This window comes from Taurulus bubalis, assembly GCF_910589615.1.
Source record: "Taurulus bubalis genome assembly, chromosome: 8".
Classification (NCBI taxonomy): domain Eukaryota; kingdom Metazoa; phylum Chordata; class Actinopteri; order Perciformes; family Cottidae; genus Taurulus; species Taurulus bubalis.
The window spans coordinates 24,347,859-24,375,848 of NC_136596.1; the positions used below are offsets into that span (position 1 = coordinate 24,347,859).

The window sequence follows — 27,990 nt, forward strand, 5'->3', positions numbered from 1 at the left end:
ATTTGATATCGATCTGCAAAGTGAGAGAGATGTGAACCTATTTCCATTTAGGTGTGACAGATGATGGTGAGGGAAAATGTGTGTGTGTGTGTGTGTGTGTGTGTGTGTGTGTGTGTGTGTGTGTGTGTCATTTATGGTGTAATATGCGAATGGGGATGATCTCATAGCCCTGTTTAAGAGTCAGCTGCTGTGTGTGTGTGTGTGCGTGTGTGTGTGTGTGTGTGTGTGTGTGTGTGTGTGTGTGTGTGTGTGTGTGTGTGTGGATGACTCACCATGCTCAGTGCACAGATGAGCCTAGAAGGATGTAGTTCTGTACTGTTTCTGCAGCTATTTTAAATAAGACGATTATTTTTTTAATCTTTAATATTTCCTGTCAAAAATAGGGAACACAAAAAAAGGTATAATGACAATGAGGAACATATTTGACACAAAAGAAGAAGAAAAAGCCATGTTTTTTTGTCACAACTGAGGTTAATAAGGAAATGACTAATCTGTTGTTTTATTGATCGCTCCATTTCCAGGACTCTCTCTCCTTGATTTACGACCACGTAGCCTCGGACCCTTCAGCTTCCTGAATGTGCCCGTAACATCTTTCCTCTTTCTGTCTCTCGGTATTTTCCAGATGTACCACTCGGACCACGGTGTTGACTTCCATGACCTCTCCTTCCAAATCCCCGGCAGCCCCTTAGAGCTGGGCCTGGCACACAGAGAGTGAACTCAACCGCCAACAGACCACACATCTACCGCCCCCTTCGCACACACAGGGCCTCCCCGTCTCCTGGATCATGGACAGCCCTCCCAAGCTGTCAGGCGAGACCCTGATCGTGCATCACATCCCCCTGGTGCACTGCCAGGTGTCCGGCCGGCGGCAGGGTGGCTGTGGGATGTCTCTGAAGAGAGGCAAGCCGTTCATCCCGCCGGAGAACCTGGGCTTGAGTCGCACCACGTCGCTCCCGGAGAGTGACGTCCTTCAGAGAGAGGCTCTGCTCTACAGCAGCCTCATCCAGACCTCTAGCGGCTCCTGGGCCTCCCACAACGCCGAGAGGCAGAGGAAGGTCGGCGAGAGGGGAGGCAGCACGGCGAGCGACGATTCATCGTTCACCTCGAGCAATTCAGAGGACCGGCTGATCGCCGCTCACACGCTGCCCAGGGCCAAACCGAGGAACAGGAATCCGCTGCGTCACAATCCGTTCCTGCTGAACGACGAGGACGAAGAAGAGGAGGATGAGGAGGAGGAGGACGGTGACAACCTGAGCGGTTACCTTGAAGACTCCTCTTTTCACCTCCACAGTGAAACCAACTCTGCCCTCGACAAGGGGATGGCTCCGTTCCACTTACACGACCTTGGCTTTGCCGACGAGCCCTTCCTTCTGCACCGGTCGGTGGACAAAAGCACCCGGCAGTCCCTGAGGGCGGCGGCCTCCGATCTCTCCGCCCACCTGGAGGAGGACCTGGAGATTCTGGGACTGGACGGCCAGCTGCGCCTCGGCAGCAGTGGCTCCAACATGTCCATGGACTGCGGCGAGCAAGACTGGGGCGAGGACGACGGGGAGGACGAGGACCACCCCATGCGGTGCGGGCGAAGCTCCTCCAGCTCCTGCGCGCAGCACTGCTCCTGCTGCGCGCTCTCCCAGAACTACCCTCAGCACTTCCCCGAATCCTTCTCGGAGCCCTTCTCGGAGTGCCACCAGGGCTACGGCAGCGACTCCTCTTGCAACAGCTCGGACGGCGTGCTGGTGAACTTCAGCGCCATTTACAACAAGATGAACAACAGCATTCCGGAGAAGCCGCCGGCGTCCGGGCACACCAACCTCAACAGCTCCACCGAGCTCTCCTGCACCTCCTCTGTTACGGATCCGCCGGGAAACAAGCGAGACTCCACGGGGGAGGCTTTCTATTTGGACCTTCACACCTCCCCAACGGAACCTCCTCTTTCATTGCAGCAACCCTCCTGCCTCGGCAGCGCCTTCCCTCTCCTCCGTGAGCCGCACCTGTCCACGTCCTCCACCTGCTCGTGCGCCGTGGAGCACCAGGGGGCTCTAGACCTCGACGCCAACTGCAACTCCTACCACCCTCCGCACTCCGGGTCGTCCGGAGACCTCGCCTCCTGTCTGCAGAGTCAGGCGCGCCTGGTCGTCGCCACCCAGAACTACTACAAGCTGGTCACCTGCGACCTGTCGTCCCAGTCGTCCCCGAGCCCCGCGGGCTCCTCCGTCAACAGCTGCTCCGACGAGCACAGCAAAGGCAGCCCCACCCCGACCCAGCCCAACGAGTACTTCCTGTTCAGGCAGAGAGCTGACGAGGAGGGGGTGGAGGAAGAGGACGAAGATGGAGAGTCTTCCAGGGTGAGTGGAGAGTCTTCCCCTCACTACAATGTATAATGGGTTCCACGGGGGGGATGTTCACAAAATGGTTAATGTTATATGTATCACACTTAGTTAATTTACTGTACATTTTTATAAAAAAGACGCAAGCTAGACTAGATGAGGTAAAGCAGTTACATCCTGTTTGAAAACTGGGACATGTGCTATTTATAAGTTCATACTTTGGGGTTTCTACTAGAACATGCTTTAATGTACAAAAAACTATTAATTTATCTCATACTGTCTGAATATAGCTGTATTCGCCCTCAGTTCGAAACGCTCCGCTTTAGCACCTGTCTCTTTAAGACCCCCTCGCGAAAAAGCTCAGTCTGTAAAAAACAATATGGCAGCCCAATAACGGACTGGGTCGTCTTATTTCAGTTTTTCATAATATGTCGCTTTTAAAAATCGATATACTGTATATTTTCTTGTTTGACCACATAGGACATTGACTTCTTTTCTTAAGTATAAATAGGGTTTTGCAGAAATTTCTTTTAAAGGTCGCCTAAATTATATGTTTGCGAGATGTACTCACCTTTGATCACATGACATACAACAATTTTGTATGTTCGGCCACTTCTTCATCTGTTTCCATATTGTTGGATTAATGGCCTGATGAAATACTAGTAGGTATAAAGTATTTTTAGACTCGAAGTCTTAAAGTTTCAGCTGTTGCTGTATCTTTAGGTGTTATTGATCCTCCTTTGCTGTCAGTTTGCTTGAAATGTTATTGATCAGTTATCCTCACATAAGGCGACACTTTCTTTGTTGCAATCATTTTGTTTATAAACCAGTGACGGTTAAATGTGTCTGTAAAACAGGACTTGGAAGAACATGGAGCTCAAAAGTTGGTAGAAATAAACAGATTTGCTTATTTAATGCAGCGTTTCAGTTAAGTAGAACTGAAGGTCCATCATTTAAAAAAATTTAGTTGATTACTTATCAAAAAATGTTCTACTTTTGTGTCTTAAAACACTCGGCTTGCCGCGTGCGGTATGCATAATTAATCAAGTCAAGGCAGTTTGTTTAGTTCATTTACACCAACTAGTTTAAAGTATTTTGTTAAGTGATACGAAATAAAGTCTGAGTAGGTAAAGGAATGGCAAACGGAGACATAAAGGATTTCGTCAAATTGCATCAGACTCAACAAGGAAGACATGCGTCATAAATAGAGACTAAATGGTTTGGAATAAATTACATTACATTTATTTAACACCAAAAGTCCCTGTGACAGTGACACAATCTTAAAATAGCCATGACCCTGGTATTAGTCTGCCTCATTTAAATCAGTGCCACTGTCTGGGGTTATCTGATACCATGTCTGAGGATTATATGTAGAGCTGAAGGATATTAATGCTGGGGAGTCACGGAGCCACTGTGTCAAAGGACAGTTCAGGACTGTCAGGCGTGTTGTTGTCCTAAAGATGTTTTAACAGTTTTTAAGATATTTAGCGGGGTGCCTTTTTGGATACCGGTATACAGAAAATAGACAGGAAATTGAGAGAGAGAAGGGCCCAATCTCAAGCGTTTGACTTTCGCGATTGGCTCTCTGGCAGACATTTTGAGCCCTTCATGAACCCTTTCCCTAAGTCAGCATTAGATGCCGACTTTGCCTCAGGGAATTACCCACAATTCATTGCAATGTGATGTTATGGAGACATAAAAAGAAAAAAAAGGTAAACAAAGATGCACATGGGTGTTCAGCCTGATAAACATTTACACAACAACTTTAAGATTAAAGATAGAACATAAAAACAGATAAAATCAGAGGACTAGCAGAAATTATATATAATAATATTTTCACACAGATTTATTCATTTTTATTGAATCTGTTTTGAAAAAAACGATTAAATAGATTATTTGAAATGACGTCTCATCTCATGAGGAAAGAGCCTGGAAGACTTTCAAATCAGGGGGAAAAAAGTATAAAATAAATACCCATAATTGTACACAATATTATTTTCTTTAGTCCTGGTCACGTGATATGGTGCAGCAAAGGGCTGTTCCTCTCACACTCAACCAGAAAGTGATGTCAGTAAACCCCTGAGGGTTCAGGGTTTGAGGGTTTAAGGAAGACATTGGGATTGGGCCAGGAAGACTCTGATAACTCAAATAACACTTTGACTGATGCCAATGTTTCTGTTGTTGTGGTTATTTATTCCCCCTTTTTTAAAGTAATTCAGCATTTCACTTCACTATATAACCTTCTTTCAAATGAAAAATATTCTCTTCAAAAGCCCGTTATAGCTGCTAAATAACAACCTACTCAATGAGAAGAATGTTTCAGTTCTTACTTTCCCAGCAAAGATATTTGTTGTAAAAAGTAAATTAAATGTAATTTAATGTATATGTAAAAGTGATTAGAAACACATATTTTGTACCTCTTGTGTTTTTCATATTGTTGAGACGCTGTAATAGTCCCACACAAAATATACTCTTTCACTTTTATTTGTAAACAAACTACATCTCTCCTCTCCGTTAACGTTAGCTGTTAGCTCCTTTGTTGAGCCAACAGGAATGCTAACAGCTAACGTTAGCTGCCCTGCTGCTGATTTATACACAGATTTGTTGTTCACAATGTAGCATTGCTATTAGGGTAAAAAATAGGCTGCACATGAATGTGTAGTGCTATTTTGCACATGTTCAGCACCGATTGGGCAGAATGTAGGGATTGGTGTCGAGTAATAAATGACACGATACCTGAACAAAATTGATGTGACGCAACAGAAATATATCAGCCGCTGCCATCGCTGAATGTCATCTTTTTGGCTGATGGCGGTTGACGGGGAAAACATGGGCCGATACCGATGTTCTGCCGATAAGTAATCTGACCTCTAAACCGTGGTTAGTAATTAGTTTTATCTGATTAACTATTGGAGAAAATCTGACTTGTCCATCTTTCCTTATTCCTCCTCATTTAGCGAGATGATGACGATGGTGGTGATGAGGATGAAGAGGAGGAGGAGGAAGAGGAGGAGAAGAAGAATCAGCAGGTGGCTGTTGGGGCCGACGGCGCCCCTGCCGTGATGGAAGGCCAGGTGTACGTCAACGTCTCCCCTCCTGTGATTGGCCGCGCCGTGATCGGAGCGTCCTCAGGGAGCCGCCCCCGCTCTCGCAGCTATGACCGCAACCTGGACACGTCTCCGTCTCCCCGGCTCGGATCGCTGGAGCGCATGCTGAGCTGCCCCGTCCGGCTCAGCGAGGGCGCCGCCCCGACCCTGCCGGCTCCCCCGCGGGTCACCTCCTTCGCGGAGATCGCGAGAAGCAAGCGGAGAAACGGAGGCTCGGGTGGTTCGCCGCCGCTGAAGGCGGCTGCCGACCCGTTCTCCTCCGCTTACTCCGCTTACTCCGCCCACTCCCACTCCTCCCTGGATTTCTCTCCGATCCCGGAGCAGCGTTCGGAGGGCGACTGTCAGAGCCTGTCGCCTGTACCCTTCACCAGATGTTACAGTCAAGGCAGCGCTGAGCGACACCTGCAGGGGGCGAGGGAGAGCCGCTCCAAGGCTGAAGGTACGTCGCCTTCTACTCCATTTATTTACTTACTGGTTTATTCAACAGGGACATTGCACATTAACAAATACAGCGTTTAAAGTGTTCTATGCAACATTAGCATTAAGTCAAATATAAACTTTTCTTTTTTTTTGCTCTTGTTTGGTCTCGAAACCAACTCCTGAGGACACAATGTGTCTTTTTAGCTGCTGGCCGTCAAAACAAAACAAGTAGCTAATAGGCGAGGGTGAATGATGATGAGTTCGTCACTACAAACGACCCTTTTCATTTTATACAGTCATTTGAATCCTTTTTAAGATTTATTTTTTTATATATGAATGCTTCACCCCCAGCATGACTTTTTGTATACCAATCACTAACCAAGTGTTACCTGGAATTCTTGAAGAAAATGTTTGTCTCGCGGCAAACAGAGAATCAGAAAACGGAGCAAAGTCTTGATGAATTGCAGTAAATGGGCGGCGTTTAACAACAGCAAAGCTAAATGACCTCCAGCGGTATAATCTAAGTCTCATTTATCCAGTTGTGTGTTCACTACTTCCCAAACACATGCACGTGTTTGGGAAGTAGTGAACATACGAGTGGATAAATGAGACTTGGATTACACTGCAAGAGTTGTATGAGAATTTGCCAACGGATGTTTCAATATAGTTTTGCTGTTGAAGCCCGCAAGAAACGTTTTCTTCAAGAATTCAATACATACATTGATGTGTGTGAGGTATTCCTCCAAAAATCATAATAATGCAAATAATAATGCGATACAATAAACATTTTTGTTGGAGTGTTCACTTTTGGGATATTCGTTAAGCCGTATCTGTGGCTGTATGATATGCTTATGATTTTGTTATGATTCTGCGAGTTCAGTCTTCCTGCGTGTGTGTGTGTGTGTGTGTGTGTGTGAGAAAACCCCCCTGTGCCAGCATGTTTAGCTGTGCAGCAGAGTGTGTATCCTCAGCTTCAGCAGGACTGAAGGGGTTGAAGTGGGACAGACGTGCTGTGAATAACAATCAGGTGAGCGAGGAGGTGAAACCCCCTCTGAGCTCCGTGTGTGTGTGTGTGTGTGTGTGTGTGTGTGTCATCCAGAGAGCCTGTAGGCGTGACTCGTCCCACAAGACAAAGGAAGGTTGGAGAAAGTTACAGAAGCTTCTTCATGCTGACGGCGTTTCGGTGCTTTTGACTTTCGCGATTGACCTCATTGACTTTGGGTCGGAAAAATCAAACAAAACAATCCTTCATGACAAGCATCCATTTGTATAATTTGATTGTTTCCCAAAGGGAGGAAATCTGTGAAATGAGCGTCTGTGGCCCTGGGTTTTTGAACTGGACTGCCTGATTCAGCTCGTTGAACGTTGGCCTCTGATTGGCCGCTTAGTTTAAGCTGATCAATGAGAAACGGAAGTCAAGGAAAGCAAGCGAAAGACTTAAGTCATCTCTATCTCATCTAACCATGAATGAAGCGAAGTGGTGAGCGGGAGTGGTGTCAGGTTTGTGTCCTCATATCAGACACAGGCGATGTGAGGCGATGCAGCAGCATGGGGACCAAGAGCAGCGGCCATTGTTTGCATGGGAGGAAGAGTCAGTCAGTGGCAGTAGAAGAGCAGTCGGTCATAAAAAAGCAAGATATTATTATAGTCCTCTGATCTCTCTGCAAAGGGAGACGAATCAAAAACTGCATTTCGTTAAAAATATTTTATTTTATTTCCTATTTTTACATTTATTTAGTTTCACTACATAACACAGTTAACAGACAAAAAAAGGAAGGAAAGGAAAGAAAGGAATAAATATTTTTCATAAGATTCTTTTTTTTGTCACACGAAAGAGTTGACAGACTAAACACAAACCAGCAAATTGCATCAATCAAATAATTCAGTGTAAGAACAAGTCAAGTATTTAATGATACATCGTCTTATATTTTGATTAACTAAGATACGATGCAGTTATATCTCGGCTTAATATAAAAAATGTGGGCTAAGCGAATAAAAGCTTGGCGTCACCCATTGCTTTGTGGACGGACGTTTTGTAGCATTTATCCCGTTGCCATCTTTGTTTTGAACTGGAACTGTGGGTGGAGCTACACACGCGCAACCAAAATCGTACAATTAATGAACTGAAAACGGAGAGTTCTAAGACGAAAACACAGACAGACAACCCTGTCAATCACAGTAAGCCCCACCCTAAATTATTCTGCTTTAAGGTGTACTTTACTCCAAATTAGACTTCATGCTGTATTGAAGAAGACTTGAAACTAGAGATTGAGACATAAACTCATGTTTACAATGTTTACTGAGGGTAAAATCAAGTGAGAAGAAGAGTCATTTTCTCATAGACTTCTATACAACCAGAGGAGTTGCCCCCTTGTGGTCAGGAGAGATAATGCAGGTTTAAGTTACTCCCCTTTAAATAACTGGAGGTTGCCGCCTGATCTAAGTCTTGGATTGTGTGTCCTTAAAATACCATCATCAGCGTCAGCTTGTCCATCGTCTCTCTTCTAAAAGAGACGGCCTCCCGTCTGTCTGACAGCTGAACCTCTCCCACACAGATCTGTTGAGACTGGGGTTTGCCGTGTTCTATGTTCTTATTTGTTAAAAAGCCCCCGGTAAGTTGAGAGAACGGACGCCGTGTCCCGGCTGTCTGCCGTGTGCTTCTTTAGATAAACACACAAACTGGGAGTGCTTGGAATTCCACTGGAATAAGAGCAGGGAGGGGAATGTCCCAGCTGTCCCCGTTTACACTGTTACACGAGCTGCAGCTCCCAAAATCATCCCAGGAACACTTCAAGAAAGAGAATTAATTCTCTTTTTATATGCAATTTATTAAGCTGCTAACGTGATGGTGTTTAATTAACAAAACTACTCCCCATCGGCTTCTTAAACTTTAAAGCCCTCCGAGGCAAACTTGTATTTGTGATGTTGGGCTATATAAAATAAACTGAATTGAATTGAATTGAATTAAACTTAATATTCTCCAGCACTAAGTTTAAGTGTTGTTTCTGATCCCAATTACCAAGGTTTTTATATCTCAATGGGACCTTTCTGGTTAAATAGAATCAAATCCAGACCATAAAGAGGACGTTTCTCATGTGGTCGTACACTTACATTTTTACAACAACATTTTAACAACAAACACATTTCAGGGAAATTGATAAACAACTCAATCTATTTATGATTTCTCCCGTAAAATGAAACACAGCAGCTCTCTACATAATAACCCGTCCTGCCCTCGGGTCACGGTCTCCACCGGCATAAACAAACACTTTGCTGCCTCATTTACTCTGGATGGGTGGTGTAGATTGTGGACTTTTATTCTCTTCCCCGTTGTGTAACTCGAGCATTGGGTGAGCCTGGCGTGGACAGCGTGGGCTAGATGTAGGTCAGCATTCTGAGGCTGCTAGTGGAAGAACATCAACTTAACCCTTTCATTTCCTGCAGAAGCCATTTATTTACTGTCCATTTTGAACTATTTTCCGACATTCATTAAGTAAATAATCTACAGATTATTAATTTCAGGCCCTAATTATCATACTTTCTCTGTAGATTTTCAAACTGTATTGATACATCACAAAGACAAGACAATAACAACAGTGAAAGACAAACTAAGGTCACATTTAAACGCAGCACAATAGAAAGAAACCCGTAAAAAGCAATCCCTGTCATAATAACAGAAAATAATAATAACTGGAACAAAAGAGCACCTGCTTCAAGCCCTGCAGCAGTGTCTTGTTGACTGGAGCAGGAGCTGATAATAAGGATGTTAAAGACATTTGCCTTCTAAAAACCTCCTCTTCGGTTTCTAACACACGTCTTCTTACGGACGGTGAGGATTTAGGATTATAACGAGAGGCTGTGCAGCGTCCCCGTACATCTGTTATTCATGAGGCTTCAGCTGCGTCGCAGCTCCCCCGCTAATGATGCTAACATGAAAAATGGAGCTGCAAAGGAGAACAAATATAAAGCATCCGTCAGGGAAGACGATGGAGATGGAAAAGGGAGAGAGGTGAGGTGGGTGTGGAGAGGAAAAGAGAGGAAAGGGGGGATGGGGGCAATTAGAGTGATGACGGAGCAAGAGAGACAGAGACGGAGTGTTTCCATCCTCCATCCCCAGTGTGAGCTCAGGCCTGCTGGGTTCCTCCCTCCTCCCTCCTCCCTCGTGTTCCTGCAGCAGCTCTGCATCGCCCTCTGTGGCCGAGAGAGGTCACTGCACCCGGCTCAGGTTGCACCGGTGGGCCGGCCTTCAGGGCGACAAAACAGCTTGCGCAACTTCTATCTGTCCTCCGCTGCACTGGATCGAGGAAAACACACACACACACACACACAGTAAAACACACACACATATACAGACAGACTGACTCAGAAGAAGTGCAGGAAAAAAAGGCTCCTCCTCGCCGGTGTCCCTCCTGACGAAGGGCCTTCAGGTTTAGTCTACGTGTGTGTGTTTGTTTCTCTGTGTGTGTGTGTGTGTGTGTGTGTGTGTGTGTGTGTGTGTGTGTGTGTGTGTGCGCGTGTGTGTTTCTCTGAATGTATGTGAGTGTGTACATGGGCCTGTCAGAGCAGTGCTGAACTGTGGCATGGTTGTCTGATAAGGACTGTTGTGACTCATGACTGGACAGTTTTTCTGTCCAGTCATGAGTCACAAAGACGGACACAGTTTCTCTTTGTATTTGTTTTCACTTCTAACCTCCATGTTCATGTGACCTCATCATAACGATTTCATAGTTTATTCACCTGTTCCTGCGTCACTGTAAAGTGGAAAACACCTTTCGGATCTGAACTTTTGGTTTGAAGAAAGTCATTTGAACTATTTTATTTGGGTAAATTGTGAAGTGGGTATTTTTTTATGTTAATAAGTAAATTGTGTTTATGTTTTCACGCTTATGTTTTTACGGCCTTTAGTTTCCTGATGGATTGAGTGGGTCTACCGACCTGTTTAAGACATGCTCTCCTATTGTTTTGTAAAGTAACCTGATGAAAGTCTACATACTGAAATGTTGTCACTGAATATCCCTGAAGACAAGTGAAGCAGGCAGTGTGGGACTTATTTTTGTATTAATAAAAAATCAAAGTTTTACATTTTAGAAAATGTGCAGGTAATTAAATTATCTGCAGATTAATCAAAAATCCAATTACTTTTTACTTGTACCTCCAAATTAAAGCCTAAACTGGAATAATACATGTATTATAATCCTCCACTTCTAATCCTCTTTATTAGGTACATCAAATAAATTCAATCTCATGCAATAAATCCTACCTTCATGAAGGTTTATTGCTTTGTTTTCTGTCGCTGTACGACCAAAGGGATTTATTTTTTTAAATTTTTTTAATATTGAAGAATAACTAACCAGTTCTTTTGATTCTCCCCGTCCTTCTTGTTCTCGTCCAGGTGGCCTCTCGACTTCCTCAGACAGCCGCCCGGCGGTGGTCCGCTACAGTAAGGACCAGCGGCCGACCAGCCTCCCCATCCAGCCCTTCACCTTCCACCACCAGTTTGCCTCCAAGCCCCCGCAGCCCAAGCCCCTGCTGCCGCTGCTCTCGGGCTACATCTCTGGGATGCAGGCCCGCTCTAGCTCCGGTTCTGGCTCGGGCTCATCCGGCTCTGGAGATCCGGCGGGGGAGGACGCTGGAGATGCGGCCGAAAATGTGCACAGGTACCAGGGGACCGCGGCTGCAGCGCCGCCTCCGCCGGGATCGGTCCGCCCCTCGCCCCTCGGGAGCTACTCCCCGGCGCGGCTGCAGGGGGCGCCCAGCCCCGGGACCTGCTCCACCTGCACCCCGAGCCCTCGGCCGCCGCACAGCCCCTCGTGCCCGCTGTCGGCCGGCCTCGGCCCTCTGCGCAGCCCGCAGGCGGGGTGTTCGGCGTCGTTACCGCCGACCACTCCGCCTCCGTCCCTCGGGGCAAAGAGAGGGGCGGTGCCGCCGATGCTCCCGCCGGTGCAGGGCCACTGTTTCCATCATGGAGCGCTGGCCACTTCACCAGCTCTCCACAGTGACTCGCTGAGCCCGCTGGGCTGCGTGGAGTCAGGGAAATCCACGGAGGGAAGCCAAACGCCCGGAGCCAGAACACATAATGGTAGGTCCTGAACGTGTGTCCTTAAAGAATTATTCAAAGCAGAAATAGTTATGAGGCTTGATCATGAGATATTTAAAAACACAAAAATCAGGTTTAAAAACTGGTTGGAAGTTTTGCTTCGTTTACACACACTGGCAGGTGTCCTTCCGTCTCTGTGTCTGATGAACGGCTTCTTTTTGGGAGTGGAATCTCCAAAGTTATTTGTTGAGTTAAAGTGGCAACCCTTGAGATTTGAGTCCTGGTTGATTGAGTGCATACAATGGGATTGTCTCTGTGTTGAAATATGAGCTTCAAGTTATCAAAATTGTGTGCGATGTTCTGTTTGTTGTGTGGAAAAACTGTCATACAGCATTTTTACCTGGACAGAGTTTGTCCTGCAAATATATGAAGATCACCATCATGTTACCTCCTTCAGCGTTAGATGCCGACTTAACAGAAATGTATTTAAATTAACCTTAAAGATGACAATCAGTCAACATGTTTGAGCCGATCTCTTCCAACTTTAACCCCTCGAACACAAAAAAATCCAATGTACTATCTTCCCAAGTTTTTACTGGATTCTACATCAGACTTTTCTTTAATGTTTTCCTTTCAACTTTATAACTGCGGCCATCTTTCCTGTTTTGGTCCTCTTTCATCGCTGTACTTCACATGTTCTCTGATAGAACCAGCTTACATGAAAAAGGTGCTATTCTAGGCGTTGGTTTCAGTGATGTGAAAGTCCTGTTGGTGAATTCTTTACATTCTTACTGTTGTACTTTTCTCTTTCTTCTCTCCCTTCATGCATGGTCTTAAATCCCCTCCACCTTTTCCCCACCTGCCCTCCTTCTTCCTCCTCCTCTTTCCTCCCACATATATTTATATTTCAATATTCCTTTTCCTCATCTCCTCAACAATCCACCCTTTAACCACTTCGATCACGACCATAACTCCTCCCCTCAGCACACCACCTCTCTCCCCAGGCTCTCAAATGGAGGGAGTACCGCCGTCGAAACCCTCTGGGATTGGAGAGGGCCTCGGGGGGCCACTTTTCTGGTCACCCTGAACCCGGGAGGGCCGGGAGGGCCGCGGGGCCGCGACCCGCCAGACGGAACGTGTTCGATTTCCCATCAGCCCCCCACGCGCTGGGGCGGCTCAACGGTGCTCATGATTTTACTGACAGTGTTGGAAGGGATGCAGGATTGTGACGACAGGCTTGAATACTTGGTGTTTTTGTAGTTTCAAGATGGCAGTGTGTGTGTTTGTTTGTATACGTGTGTGTCTCTGATCATCTGTGTGTGCGTGTGTGTGTGTGTGTGTGTGTGTGTCAGCAGTGGGCCAATCAGCAAAGCTGCAACAGATCTACAGCGACTTCCTTCCGGACTACTTCTCCATGACCGAGAAGCCTCCCGAGGAGTTCTGTCTCTCCCCCGACCCCTCGACCTCCTCCTCTTGCAGCTCTTCCTCCCAGTCCCACATCTCAGTGGACCTGACGCAGAAGAGAGGTGTGTGTGTGTGTGTGTGTGTGTGTGTGTGTGTGTGTGTGTGTTTGTGTATTAACAAACTCTCTCGTTTTTCTTTCCTCCTTTTAACTCTTTCAGGTTCGGTGAAAGCCGTGAACACGGCAGTGGATCTAATCGTGGCGCACTTCGGCACCAGTCGAGACCCAGATGTGAAGGTAGGAGTTTTTTGGTGGTGATGAAGAGTAACGCACCGTTCTTCTCGAGGAGAACGGAGGGCTGATCCCACCAGCCAATCAAAGCTCACTAGAGGCTAAATAACTCATGAACACGACAGTATTATAGAACTGTACTAAGTACAAAAGAGCACAAAACTTCCCAGTGGATAAATTATGAGTTTCTCACCGTTTTTTCTCACACGGCCGTTTGTCTTCAATTCATGGAACAACGGTTAAGTTTATAAGTCATCTTCTTAAGTCATCATTCAATCTTCAGAGTATTTTTACCTTCCCCAGGTGTGTAGCGCATTCAAGCTTCATGTTCAGGACTCGTACGTCTGTTTGTTTGAGGTATTTCAACAGAATAAAACAGCAGACGAGCCCGTCTCTTCAGTCCTCCCTCCAAAGCCACGCCGACAAATATATTTATGAACGTAAGGCGGAGAACCAAAGGGACAATCACAGCCTGTCAGCAGTCATTCATTGATCGAAAAACTTGAGCAAACAGAAAAGAAATGGAAAGTGAATATAACATCTATGACCATACACTCACAGGTATAAAAACACATCGTCCTTATCCACACAGACCAAAGCAAACACAAAGGATCCATCTGTATTTCTGATCCTCGCCTTTCCAAATTCCCTGATTTGTTTCACTTTAATTTCCTTGGATGCACACTAACGTTTCTCTGCCCCGCTGCCAGGCCAAGCTGGGGAACAGCTGGGTGAGTCCCAACGTGGGGCACCTCATCCTGAAGTACCTGTGCCCGGCCCTGCACGAGGTGCTGCAGGACGGCCTGAAGGCCTACGTGCTGGACCTGATCATCGGGCAGCGGCGCTGTCGGCCCTGGAGCCTGGTGGAGGCCTCCACGCAGCTGGGTGAGGACCTAAGATGGCTGCCACCATCACCACCGGCTTAATGCTTAATGCAGGTTTTAATAACATCACGGCCTGCCAAAGCCACAAGAGGCCAAATCACATCATTGTTTAACATTTTAAAGATGTGTAACTGTAAGGAAACTATTTTCAAACAAGGCAGATGTTGGGGAAACGCTGTTTAGCGTTTAGTTAGCAGAGCCATTGGGTGTTCGTGGGAAACATACAGTACGGTGGTGATGATGTTTCTTTTCCGTTTGTCTCCGTCAGGTCCGTCCACTCGTGTTCTCCACAGCTTGTTCTCAAAGGTGAGCCAGTACTCGGAGCTCACGAGCCACAGCATGAGACTCAACGCCTTCATCTTCGGCCTGCTCAAGTGAGTCCTTTTCTTTAAATCCTGGTTTTTACTGTTTTACTGTTATTGTCAAAGATGGCTCCTCCTGAATTTCAGCTCAGTTTCTCTCTCCAACTGCAACTTCACTATTTTGCTTCACTCCCATCGTTCTCACAGCGTCACATGCAGCTGTCTTCAGAGAAAAAGCTGTAAAACCTCACCATGTACTACCTGCTCAGCAGCAGACGGCATACGGACAGTTATTTTAGCTCGCTCAAGAGTCGGTTGAGATCAAAAACAGAGCTAAAAGAAAAGACTTGGATTTTTCCAGGTGGCTCCCAAATGGCCAAAAAAACATGCTATTGCAGGTTTAAAATAATTATGAGTACCAACGTTTGTCTAAATGTTTAGTTTCATACTGTAACGTTGAAGTGACGTGTTTGGCACACTTCAATCCCTTACTGTCTGCAGACTTATTTAACCTAAAGGCCGTTGATTTCTTTCTTTGACTAAACTATATTTCCATTCACGATTTTAGCTTATTATGTTTGAGAGGACTTTATTCCAACAGATACATTTTAGCTGTGCTGAATAATGCTGCATTTATGCTGCTGCGATCAAATACAACAACAAAAATGTGTTTCTGTTTCAATTTCAGCCTCAAATCTTTGGAGTTCTGGTTCAATCACCTCTACACGCATGAAGGTAAGACTCAGCTTGTGTCACTTACGGTCATGGAAAACCTGGAGAAGTCATGGAATGTAAAATGGTTATTTCCAGGCCTCGAAAAGTCATGGACATTTGTTCATATTATGTCGTTAATTTACGCTGAGCTTGAAATAATTAATATGCTTTTAAAAGAAAGACGCTCAAAATGTAAACAGGCATACATACAGGCATCTATATAAATGTTAAATACTACATTTTCTCACTTTTTTATGTTTACACCGAGATTTAACAAAATGTTTGAAATGTTATAGAAATTTGGTTTAAAGTCATGGAAAATGTGTATGAACCCTGCCCTTATCCATCTTCAGATAATTATTTGACGCCCATATGCACGTGATGTCTTGCTTCCTCTGAATCGTGTTCCCGTTTTATTATTCTGTCCTCAGACATTATAGCGGCACACTACAACCCGTGGGGTTTCCTGCCCCTTTCGCAGGGGCCGTGCAAGCCTCTCTTCGAGGAGCTCCTCCTCCTGCTGCAGCCGCTGTCGCTCCTCCCGTTTGACCTGGATCTGCTGTTCGAACCGCACCTCCTCCAAAAGGGCCAGGAGCATCTCCGCCGCAAGGAGCAGCTGTGCTCTGCGGGCCAGAGCGTCGACCAGTCCACCCGCTCCACCTTCCAGCTCATGAGGGGGTGGGAGGCCACGGTGAGTGAGATGGTCAGGGATTCTGGTGCGGAGGCGAGGCGGGAGAGGCCGGAGCTGAGGCGGGAGGGAACGTGGCCGAGGATGGAAGGGGTGGGCGCGAGAGCAGAGGGAGCGGGAGCCAAACCAAGGTTGAGGAGCGAGGGGGCGACAACGGAGAGCGTGACGTCCGGGACTATCGACAGGACAGAAACGATGGAAGTCGGCTTTGCCAATCTGTGGAAGGAGAGGGGGATGAGCAGCCAGAGAATGAAAGGCGTGGGACAAGAGAGCGATGGAGACGGACAGGAGAAGGAGAGGAGGAAGGAGAAGGATGTGGCGGAGGAGGGGCGTCAGCGGCAGGAGAGACAGGCGGGCTGGTGGTACCAGCTCATGCAGTCCTCCCAGGTTTACATCGACCAATCCGCAGAGGGGTCCAAGTTTGTTAAGACGGAGAAAAGGAAGAAGTCCTCGGAGAGACGGCAGAACCAGCTGCCGCCCACCAGAGAGGGCGTGGTGGAGGGGGCGGAGTCGAGCCAAGAAGGGGAGGGGCCAAGCAGCAGGAAGAGCAGCAGCAGCAGCAGCTCCGAGTCGGCCGGATCCAGGGGGAGGTCGTCGTGGATGGGCAGCCCGCCAGACTCTGTCCTCAACCAGGAGAGAGAGGCAAAGCCTCTGGAGGGTCCAGCCCAAGAGGAGAGCCCCTCACAGGGTCTGCGCTGGGGCCGGCTCTTTGGAGCCGGCGTCGGTTCTCCTACGAGGGCGGAGGCAGCTGAGCAGAAGGGAAAAGCTCAGAAGACCAGGTGAGTTGATACGAAAAGTCTGATGATATTCAATCTCAAGTTTCAAGTCTTCTTCAATACATCATGACGTTCATTTGATAAATTCTGGTCCATTTAGAATCAGACAGACCATAAAGCAGGGGATGCTTTAGGGGCGGGGCTACCTTTGACCCTTCCACAGTGTGTTTACACTTCATGAAAGCCTAAAAACCCTGAACCTCCGTCTCGTGTTCACTTCTGGTTCCAGAAAAACTAAAATGCCGACGGACAAAAATGCTCCACGTTATCTTTGTTTTATTTCCTGATATAAAGAAAACACATGGTGTCTGATGGTAAAAGATGAAGCGGATGTTATTACCATGGTTTTCTCTCTCAGGCCGCCGTCAGGTTGGCTCTCTCTGGACCGGTCGGTTCTTGACCTCGTGGCTCAGACTATCGGAGCAGGGAGCGGCAAGAAGGCGGAGCCTCCAGCAGCACCCACCCTCACCCAGACCCCCCACCCAGCGACCACGACCCGGCCGACTGAAGCCAGACAACAGTCTCCATGGTAACGCTTTATATACTGCTCTGTCGGAAGAATTGTCCGTTAAATAATCTTCAAGAACAAACTAATTATGTCCCTTTTTAATTCAATAAAATGCTCCTGAAGAGACTTGATAGATTTAAAAAAAGAATACGTTTTTTTCACTTTAAAGTGAAAGTTGCAAAATCAGTCAAACATTTAAAAGTTTTTCTTATCATACTATATCTAGTCTTTGTGCACTGTGTTTAAAATATACTATATTTTAGGGAAAAAAACAAGTCTAAATATAGTGCAATAAAAAAATGGATTCATCAAGTATTTGGTGTCTACTACTTTCCATTTACAGATATTAAGAACAAATGTGTCTTTTTCCTGATTATATTGAATATAGTCTTTTGGCCCAATTTGGTACATTTCTTTGAAATGAGTCACAAATGAGAAATATGCATGTTTAAGAATCAAAAGGTCGGGACTCATCAAAATCATTAGATTTCTGTGTGTATTAATTACTAACTAATTTAATGGTCAGTTATAATAAAGAAATTATCAGAATGTTGACTTTAGCGTAAGAAAAGTATCAAATCTGCCTGTTAAGTGGGTTAATGTTATATTGATTATTGTTAGATCAATGGATGAATCATTTGGAGAAAAGATGATATCATTCCAAAACTTTATTCTCACACAAGACGAAGAAAAGCAGCAAATCCTCAACAAAATGAATGAATTCTAATAATATAATACTATTAAAATAGTAATTAACAGTTGCTCCGCCTCCCCTCTCGTCCCTCAGTGAGGTGCGAGCCTTGTGCCACCACATCGCCACCGAGCCCGGCCAGCTGAGCTTCAACAAGGGCGACGTCCTGCGCGTCCTGAGCAGGAGGGCCGACCCCGACTGGCTGCTGTGCTCGCTGGGCTCCACCCGGGGCTTGGTTCCCATCGTCTACGTCACGCTCAGCGGCTCGGAGGACAGCCGGGACGCCGCTGGACTCGGGCGCTGTTGAAGCGAGAAAAAGCTGCCATGGGGAGGAGCCGGAGCGAGACGAAGGGCAAACCGCTGAAACAAAAAGAAAAAGAAAACCCAATGTTTGAGATCACAGGGGAGGATTCCTGAAGAGAAAATACAAAAAAACAACATTGTAGATTATATGAAGATGATGTACAGACACATGCGAGGGAAGCATGCAGGCTAGAACCCAAACTCACATGTCGACTTCAGAGGGTGCATCCAGACAAGTATGCATGCATACATCCCCGAAACAACAACCAAAACACACTCCAACACGCACTTCTTCTTCTCTCTGCTTCTCTGTGACTGTCCTCCATCTCTGCCTGCGACACACCGAGGAACGGTGGCGCTCACGGCCGGTAAACGTCACGACATGACGACATGATGATGACACAACATGGCGCTGTGCGGTCCGTTCCTCCGCCTCGCTGTGCCGCTTTCGTCCTCAGTCTGTTTCACGTGCTGTCGCTTACTCAGAGCCGTTTGATCTTTTAGATCCGCGTAGAAAACCAGTGATTCAGCGTATTATTATTATTATTGTTTGGAGAGTAGAAAGAACCACACAAGAGTTTGTTCAGATGACAAGTTTAAATCTGTTTCCATCCTTTATTCCATCTCTGCTCTTTAAAGGCTGTTTATATGAAGATGGAAGGGATGAATCACAGGCTGACTTTACTTCAAGTTACTGGAGGAACTTTTACCTGGTTCTGAACCAGTGTAGTCCTGGTCCTCTATAGACCTCCATCAGTAATCAGACCATCAGAGAGAAGATGGTCTGGTTCTAGAGAGTTCTTCTTAAAGATCCTCATCGGAGCCACCGGGTCGGATTCTGGTGAAACCAGACGACATCATGCAGGTTCACCAGAACCTCCTTCAGCTCAGACTCCAGCGGGGCCTCCAGCAGAGACCAGTCCACTGTGGACAGGAGACCCAGATCCGGCTTCACCTGCAGCCTTGGACCTGCAGTTCCTCCTCCTCCACCTCCTCTCCCTCCTCCTCCTCCAGGAGCAGAGCTTCTTCTCTGGAAGCCGACACCAGGAGACCGAGGACAGGACGTATAGCTAGACCCCTGGGGGGAAAGTGGCACGGGAGAACCAGAACCAGGACTGAGAGGGTCAGACTGTCAGCAGCAGTAAAATGAGAGGTTTTCTAAAGGGACCCTGGTGCTCAGAGACACTACCACTTTAGTCCACAGGGGGTGCCAGAAGCAACACAACATGAAAGTTCCTCATAGTAACTTAAAGCTAATATCGTCTTTCTTTTTTCCCCACAATCCTGTTGCTTCAGTCTGTACATGTGCATCTGATCTGACGGCTCAAACTGTAAATGCATAACCCGACTTACACACGTGGTGAGTTCTATTTATTTATCGACCAGCGTCTAACTGGACGGCGGCAGGAAAACAAGGAAAGGATGTCCAATGAAAGCAAAGCGTAGCTGAGGAGACGCGTGGAGGCCTTTGAGAATGTGTTGGGGGTCCAGTCTGGACAATTCAGGCTCATTCTTTATCTGCGTTTAGAGAGAAGTAAATCATCTTATCATGCCTTAAAGCGCTCGAGGAGGAATGTTGGACACTTTAAGGCGAGTGACCTAATATTTGTCTCAGACATTATATTTTGTATGAAGTGTCTAGTGTGACATCTTCCTCAGATTAATGGCGACAGATTCTTCTCTACTTCAGAGTCGAGAGACGACATAGAGGTGATATTTTTGTTGTTTTAAAGGGAAACCCCAACACGCTGCCTGTCGTGGCCTTAGGTTCAAAATGAGGCGACGGAGAGCTAAAATCACGGCTATATACATAAAACATGGATATATGAGTGTAAACAGATGCCCAATCCAAATACTTCACCATATACGATGCTAAAAAAATCAGTGTGCATTTATTAAATCAATAAATGCTTGTGTAGTTTTTGAAAAACTTACATTCATGGATATAATTTTACCTGCTTCAAAGTTTATTTTTGTTGCATTATTGTACAGCTTTATTTGTATGTATTATAAACATTTAATTTCAGCAATTTAGTTTCCATTGAACTGTAAATATATTTAAATCTTGCAGAGCTACACGTATGAATGTTAATTCAGATTTAATATTGCCTTTTTTTTGTTATGTTAAATAAGAGAGCGAGTATATACTTTAGTTCCAGCACTCACGAGTTTGCTGTTCATTGACATCCTGTTCAGAAACCAACAGACGCGGTCGTGATGAAACCCAGAGAGACGTGGAGGCGAGAGGCGGGCGATGAGCTGAAATGTTGTGCTTTGAAGTGATCCTCGGAGAGAAAGGGAGAAGCCGCTGTGGTTCCTTTCCTTTCCTTCCTTCCTTCCTTCCTTTCCTTCTCCCTCCCTCGCTGCCGCCTCCTCCTGCCTGTAAATACCTTCAGCATCGGTGACACCGCTCTTCTCTCCGTGTCCGCGGCTATATGACGTGTACGTATGACATTATCAAACTACTATGGATGTTCAATAACAAAGTGCTCATGTGATCACAAACCTACACGGCTCCTGTCGTCTTTTTGTCCTGAGCGCTGTCTTGAAGGCAAACGGTGGCTTCAAACTAGGTGTGAACTTTTTAAACTCTGTTTGTTCTCGGCCGTACGTTCCACCTGACAAAACCTACTGAGGTTTGCCGATTGGCTCATGAAGTTGAATTATCATTCTATCACTTCTATTCTATCAATAAAATGACTTTATTTGTATAAGTGCTACAAGATATATTTGTTGTGATAAAAACAATAAGTGTGCACAGAGGTAAGATGGAACAAAACCAAAATAAAGCAACACAAAAGTCACAAATTAGGGATGAAACAAAAAAATAAGAAACCTAAATTAATATTTAATTGGGAACCAGTGAAGCGGCAAGTATTTGGGTGAAGTGGGACATCCGAGTGCAGCAGCTTTATGCGCCAGCTGAAGCAGAGTGAAGACGGCTTTTAATAATAATAATTATAATAATAATTTGTTCATGAGATTGAGAGATGTTTTGTAAAATGATTTGTAACTTGGATGGAAGAGCGGAGAAGTAATTTATGTTTTTAATGAGTTTTTGATACTTTTCCTTCTGAGTTTAGAACGGCCGAGGTTCAACATGACATAAACATAAGGGCCGAGTGAAGTATAACTCATATGAAGTGTTCAGGAAGTTGCTCACTGTCTCCTCTGAAAGATTGTTTTTAAATCCCAAACAGCTTCACCAACCAGCCGCCTTTTTTCTGTTTCCGGTTACTGCCGTTCAGAAGTAGCTAAATAAAAGAAAACATGATCTAACATACAAATATGACCACATCCATTCACTCTATGGTGATGAGGATGCAGGTCAGCCACCAGGTGGTGCTGACGTCTCAGGAGAAGATCAGGATCGTTGTAACGATCCGTCTCTTTTGCACTCTGCAGTTTTACAACAGTAAATATTTTATTCCTCTTTTATTTGTGGTCTTTTTTCAGTCTTCAGTGTTTCACATTCTGAACTCGTGTCAGGGGTTGTGTTAAAAGGTCATCTTAGTTGACTGAACGTCATGGTTTATGGTAACAAATGGGTTCATAATTCAAAATGTGTCTTCAGCTGTGTGTTCAAACCAACAGAAAAATATCTTAAACTCTAATTAGGGTTACAAACTATAGTTTAGTTTACTTTTTAGTTTTGACTGAATAAAAGCAAATTTACCCATTTATTTTGTGGGGGTCGTTGAACATTTCTCTGAATAGTAGTTCTATATTGCCTCAATCAGCAGGAACACCATGTTGCATAAAAGGATACGTACATTATATATTAAAAGGATCAAGTGGAAGGTAAAGAATGTGACATGGACTGGTTTTCACGGTTGCGTTGTGTACACATACCTTTGGCCACCCGGTGGATCTGAAGGCCGTCTCGTATATGAAGACGTCATACGTCATCCACGGTGAATCCCTCCTGCGCGTTCAGGCCGGCCTCATGCGTCTGTGTCCCGGTTCCGTCATCGGGAGAGGAAGAGGAAACTGGATTCCTCCGAACAGTGAAGACACTTTCCATGAATTTTTTTCCGAAAGGTGAGTTGCATCACGACTTGCATCCTCATAATTTCCACTCGACAGTTCATTCTGACTTGGCACGTACGCCTTCTAGGATTCTTCTCGCCGACATTTGAGTAAGCAAAGACTGACGCGTTAATTATGGCACTTTGAGAGAAGCGTCTCTGCCAAAGAAAACTACAAATGTGAAACGCAATCCTTTTAATTATCCAGTTAGTGTGTAGGAGGATTAAAAGGTGAATGAGGGACACTGAGATGAATGATCACCTGGATGAATAGGTCCGTTGAAGAGGTGGGAACCCAGAGGTCATGGAGGTCGGCCTGCCCGTCAGCTGACAGATCCTTTGTTCCCCGAGTTCATGACTTGAGCAAGGCATTCAATGGCTCCTCCTCCAAACATCTAGTTTACAGTACCCCCATTCACGCATTATTGTTCCTTCTCTGCATGTTATGAACACAAATCTCTCGTGCATTTAAGCTTGCAAAAGGTTTGAAGTTGCTTGGAAATGAGAGATGTGCGAGCTCACAAAGAACGGCAACTCTGCAGCCTTTAGATGGAGACGGATCTTTTAGAACATTTTGTTTTTCCAGGTCACTAAAGGTTGAGGCCGAAACTTCGCCAACAAGCTCCTATACTGCCGATTGTCTCTAACGATGATCACAGTGAGGCAAAAATCTATGAGTTTGAGTACGCCTTTTTATAAATGACAAAACCATAACATTGAATTAGCATATTAATTTGTTCATGGCAGAGAGTTGCACGTGTCCAAAGTCAAAGCACTGCAAGTATTTAAGGCTTTGTTTAGGCCCAGCGGCACTTTGAGCTAAATGCTAACGTCAGCTCTATCAGCACTTTTAAAAACAATTTTAAAAATATGTTGAAAGCTGGTCAGCGCTGAACTGATTGAGCAAAATTATTATGGTTTGTATTACTTACTTTTAATGTTTTTTTACTTGCTTTTAATGGTTTGTATTACTTCTTTTTTAATGTGCTGTACTGTAGCTTTGTATTGTGTGCCCTTCTCCCCACATATAATGTTGTATTGTGTTTTTTATCTTGTACTGTTTGCTCTTGTTTTATGTTTGCTATGGTCTGTCAAGGGACTACAGATGCAAATTAGCTGTAGCTAAAATCTGGTACAGTGCATCAAATGGTGACATTTATGTTTTAACTGTACATGGTCACTTTTAAATAAAGATATATATATATATATATATATATATGCTAACAGGCTCATAATGCACACAGGATGCTGACATGCGGACGCTGAGCAGGTACAATGTTTACATTCTTCACCATGTCGGTGTCGCATGTTAAGTGCAGCTGAGGCTGATGGGAACGCCATTATAGTTTTACAGGTTTGCTCATGAGCCAAAGTATTGGGCAATAAGTAACAGAGATCACGCCTTAAATAACATCCCATTTCTACACAAAGGTATTCAATCTCGCCTCCTTCCCAAACACCTTTTTCTTTTATTTTCTCTCTTTCCTAGTTCAAAAATCACTCTCTTCCATCCTTCCACCCATGATTCTGATTGGTCCCCTCATTCCTTCATCCATACCCGCAACCTTTCTTCCCTTCTCCTGCTTCTGGACCCTTTAAGATAAACTAACAAACTAACCCTACAAATAAAATCAATATTCATTTGCAGCTGTGGTGGGATTAAAAGGAAAGAAATGGAAGAATATGGATAATTTTACTAAATGTTACTCCCAACAAAGTGAATGGTGTCGTCGACAAAGAATGATAGACAAGCTCAGGATTTTCTTTTTTAAAAACAAGGCTTTATTTTTTTAAAGATCACTAATCCCCAAACAATCCATAGAACAAACATTTGGCCCGAGTTAGCTTAGTGAGCAGATGCACACTCTTACAAACTTTCACCTTCTTAGTCCTCTAAAACAGAAATAGAATTTAAAAAAAAATGTATAAAAAATTCTTCAAAATATTTTATTTTCATTGCGACTCAAACATCATTTTATAAAATATAATGTTAGAATATATATACAGGGCTCTGTGGTCTCGGGACTCACTATAATTCAGTATTTATTTGTTCCATCCCTCCTTCCTCCTCCCTGGTGGTCCTCTGCGGTTCCTTGTTGCTGAAGGGGTCAAAGGTCGCTCTCGTGTTTACTCGCGCTTCACTCCGTTGCAGCGCTTGCCCTGTAGACACACAAATGTTTTAGAAACGAAAGCCAATGATGTCGTCACTGCTTCAAGATACAAGTCACCCTGGCTGCTTTGGCTTTTGCATAGCCTCATTACTCAAAGCCAGTTGCTGCAATTTTAGTTTTTGTGCTAATTTGTACAATCGTTGATCAATAAAATCATTGATATCATTGATTGAAATTATTGGTTAGGGTTTAGGCAACATAAGTACTTTGTTAAGATAAGAAAAAACATCATGTTTTCTGCTAAAGCAACGTGGCAATGCAACGTAACAATGCAACAATGCCACGTAACAAGGTAACAATGCAACACAACTTAACAATGCAACGCATGGCAACAATGCAACGTAATAATGCAACGTAACAATGTAACTTAACAATGCAATGCAACGTAACAATGCAACGTAATGCCGTGTTCACACCGGACGCGACGCGAATTTGCGGCGCGACCAGTTTACATGTAAAGTCAATCCACAGACGCGCTGCAGCGCGAATTTGCGAATTTGCGAATGTGCGGCGAGATAGACGCATTGGAGGCGGCGCGAACAGAACGTTTGACCTGGGGCGAACAAAGCGAAGGACGCGGCGCGAATTCTCGTGAGTTGAATTATCCCAACTCTGGCGGAGAAATCGCGTGACGCAAAGTTGCGGCAGCCAATCAGCGTTGAGAATCAGCGTTGAGAAGCTCCGCCCGTCACCACCGCCGTCTCCCCGTTTCTGAATGAAACTGTTGCTGCTCCGCCTGAACCAGCGCTGACAGCGGCTTCATTGAGACGCTGTTGTGGGACTACGGATAATATTATGAACCCAGACACCATGGAGTTTGATGTTCCGACATATGGAGTTTACATGTGGAGTTTACACAAAAAGTATAAAGCAGAACTGGTGGTTATTTCCATGGTGGATGGCATAATCGGTATCGTTTTACGGAGATACGCGAGACGCAGTTCCTGGAGGAGTCGGTGAAATTCACCGAGCTGTGTGCGGCTACGGATGATGTTATGAACCCAAATACGAGGGCGTTTCATGTCCCGACATGTTTGGGACTTCTACAACAAGTATAAAGCAGAACTAGTGTTTTTTTATTCCATGGTCGATAGCGGAAATGAAAGCTTCGTCGCTTGTCTCTCACAGAGGCAAGCAACAGAGCTAAGCCACGCCCCTTTGGTCGCGCCGCAAATTCGCGTTTGGTGTGAACACCCTCTTTCTACTCGCGCGAGTAAACTTCGGCGGTGGACGCGGCGCCGCAAATTCGCGTCGCGTCCGGTGTGAACACGGCATAACAATGCAACGTAACAATGCAACGTAAAGTAAATGGATAACTCGCCCTGAGGAGACTCTCTTGGGTAAAGTAAGAGCCAGATTTTAACATTACATTCAATACAACAAATGTATTTGAACAACCTTTGAAGAGTTAGAGTTGCAGTTATCTCGAGGTACCTTGTAGTGGCGTTTCTTGCAGTGTTTCTTCAGGGCGTCCACGTGCTTCACCACATCTTGGATCCACGGTTCGTCGGCGGCCACACAAAGTTTCTTGCCACGTCTGGTTAGTAAACTGCAAGAACAACCAAATCCTCCAGGTCAGGGCGAGATATGAAGACACACACACGCACCGCACACACACACACACACACACACAGACCACCTGAACTTACATCATGGCATCGATGGAGCAGCCGTGTCCGCTGATCTGTCGCCGGTAGTCAGCAACCACGTGTCTTTCAACTGTTTTGCCGCTGACGCTCAAGCAGCAGTCCATTGCCATCTGAGCCACCGTCACTGGAAGACAGACAGGACCAGTTCAGCATAAAGTGGATCTTGAGACATGTTTACAGTCCACTTCTCCACAGACAGCAGCTTGGAAATTATAATTTGAAACCAGCACTGTCTTTAAAGCTCCAGCGGAAGATGCAAAGCCATCATTTTTATTAAATGATGACTACTTTGCAGCATTTTTGTTTTTTAATTTGTTGTGTTTTTTATTACTGGAGTGTGTGTGGCGATCGGAGTTAAAAAAAAAATATATATATATATATAATTCCTTTCCTGCTCATAGATCACACACTGCGTTGTGACATAACTATATTGCTCTTTTTTTAAAGGATACAATTATATATATTATAGTAAGAATACAAAAAGTTATGCCGTGTGGATCTTGACTTCATAAAAGCTTGAGTGCAGAAAAAAAAAGTGCTTCGAATAAAATAAACACACAACAGGATGAAATTCATGGAATAAATCTGCGGTTAAGAGCCTTGCTCAAGAGCAATGTATCACTACTCGGGTTGCAGTGACGTCCTCTCGGAGTGACGACTGCACACTCCCACACACACACATAGTGCTGTGTCATCGTTATAATGATGAAAGTTGCCTCACTGGCTTTTGTCACCTGACTGGGATTTCCAGCAGTTAATCTTTAACCTCCTCAGAGTAAAGAGGAATACCAGCAGCTCTGTTTACTCTGGTGACAGAAGAGCTGCAGAGATTTCACTACTGAAAACTATTGCACATTTACTAATGTAATTCTGTTTCCTCATTTTGTGATTCCCCTACAGCTACGGTTTTCGCGTTTTTAATGGAATATTTCCTTATCCGGATTAAAAGTCTAATGATTTGCTGCACAGACTATGAACTTCTCTCATGCCCAGAAAATGAGAACTTAATACAAAAGATGACATTTAGGTTTTTAAAGGGAAGGTGAATTTTAACAGACAAACTTCAGAGAGAGTCAAACACGGATGGCTGAACTTTCAAGGCCGGTGGGAAAACCACAGATTTGTGTATTTAAAACTCAAACGTAGCCGCGTGGAGGAATTGTCTCTTCCTTTTTTTTCCTTCTTACTTTGTAAACCAATACTTTCTTTTTGGAGCCGTTCCAGGTGGGATTTCGTTCAGATGGAAGTTAAAAAGCATCACTGTTACAGTCTGCTGATGAGCCTGAAGATGCCTCGGGAAGAAGAAAAAAAAAGTATTAAAAAAAGAAGCTCACCTGTGCAGCAGCAGGTGATGAAGAGGATGCAGAAGAAGAGCTTGGCGTGACCCGTCGATGCCATGTCTGGTAGTGTCTCTGGAGGCTGATTGGCTGAGCCTGTTCTTCCTGTCAGCACCTACTGTGGCAAAAGGAGGTGAGGATACTGCCTCTGTGTGTCCTGGCTGTTATTATATACCCTGAGGAGGCTATGACCACACTTTCCTTTTCTATTTCCCCTCTCCTCCTCCTCTTCCTCTTCCTCCTCCTCTTCTTTGTCTCGCCCTCTCGGTCACTCCACTCAGAGTCCATCATGAACTGAGAAACTCTATCAAGTCACTTCCTCTGACATTTCAACTAACATTTACACTTTTATTGT

At 45.1% G+C, this 27,990-nt stretch overlaps 2 protein-coding genes across 2 annotated transcripts; one reads left to right on the forward strand and one right to left on the reverse strand.

The window, feature by feature from the left end:
• Positions 1–785: 785 nt before the first annotated feature.
• Positions 786–20,950, forward strand: rusc2 (RUN and SH3 domain containing 2; the record flags this gene model as incomplete). The annotated part of the gene is made up of 12 exons (XM_079222459.1): positions 786–2,345; positions 5,285–5,873; positions 11,247–11,933; positions 12,876–13,073; positions 13,247–13,417; positions 13,514–13,590; positions 14,295–14,469; positions 14,737–14,842; positions 15,459–15,505; positions 15,916–16,951; positions 17,307–17,477; positions 18,244–20,950. The coding sequence occupies 12 exons, from the start codon at positions 786–788 to the stop codon at positions 18,452–18,454; spliced, it is 5,028 nt and encodes a 1,675-aa protein (XP_079078585.1). The 3' UTR covers positions 18,455–20,950.
• Positions 20,951–24,262: 3,312 nt separating this feature from the next.
• On the reverse strand, positions 24,263–27,696 carry LOC306740022 (C-C motif chemokine 19-like; the record flags this gene model as incomplete). The annotated part of the gene is made up of 4 exons (XM_079222125.1): positions 24,263–24,638; positions 26,084–26,198; positions 26,299–26,422; positions 27,633–27,696. 4 exons carry the CDS (start codon positions 27,694–27,696, stop codon positions 24,606–24,608), a joined length of 336 nt encoding a protein of 111 aa, XP_079078251.1. The 3' UTR covers positions 24,263–24,605.
• Positions 27,697–27,990: the final 294 nt, after the last annotated feature.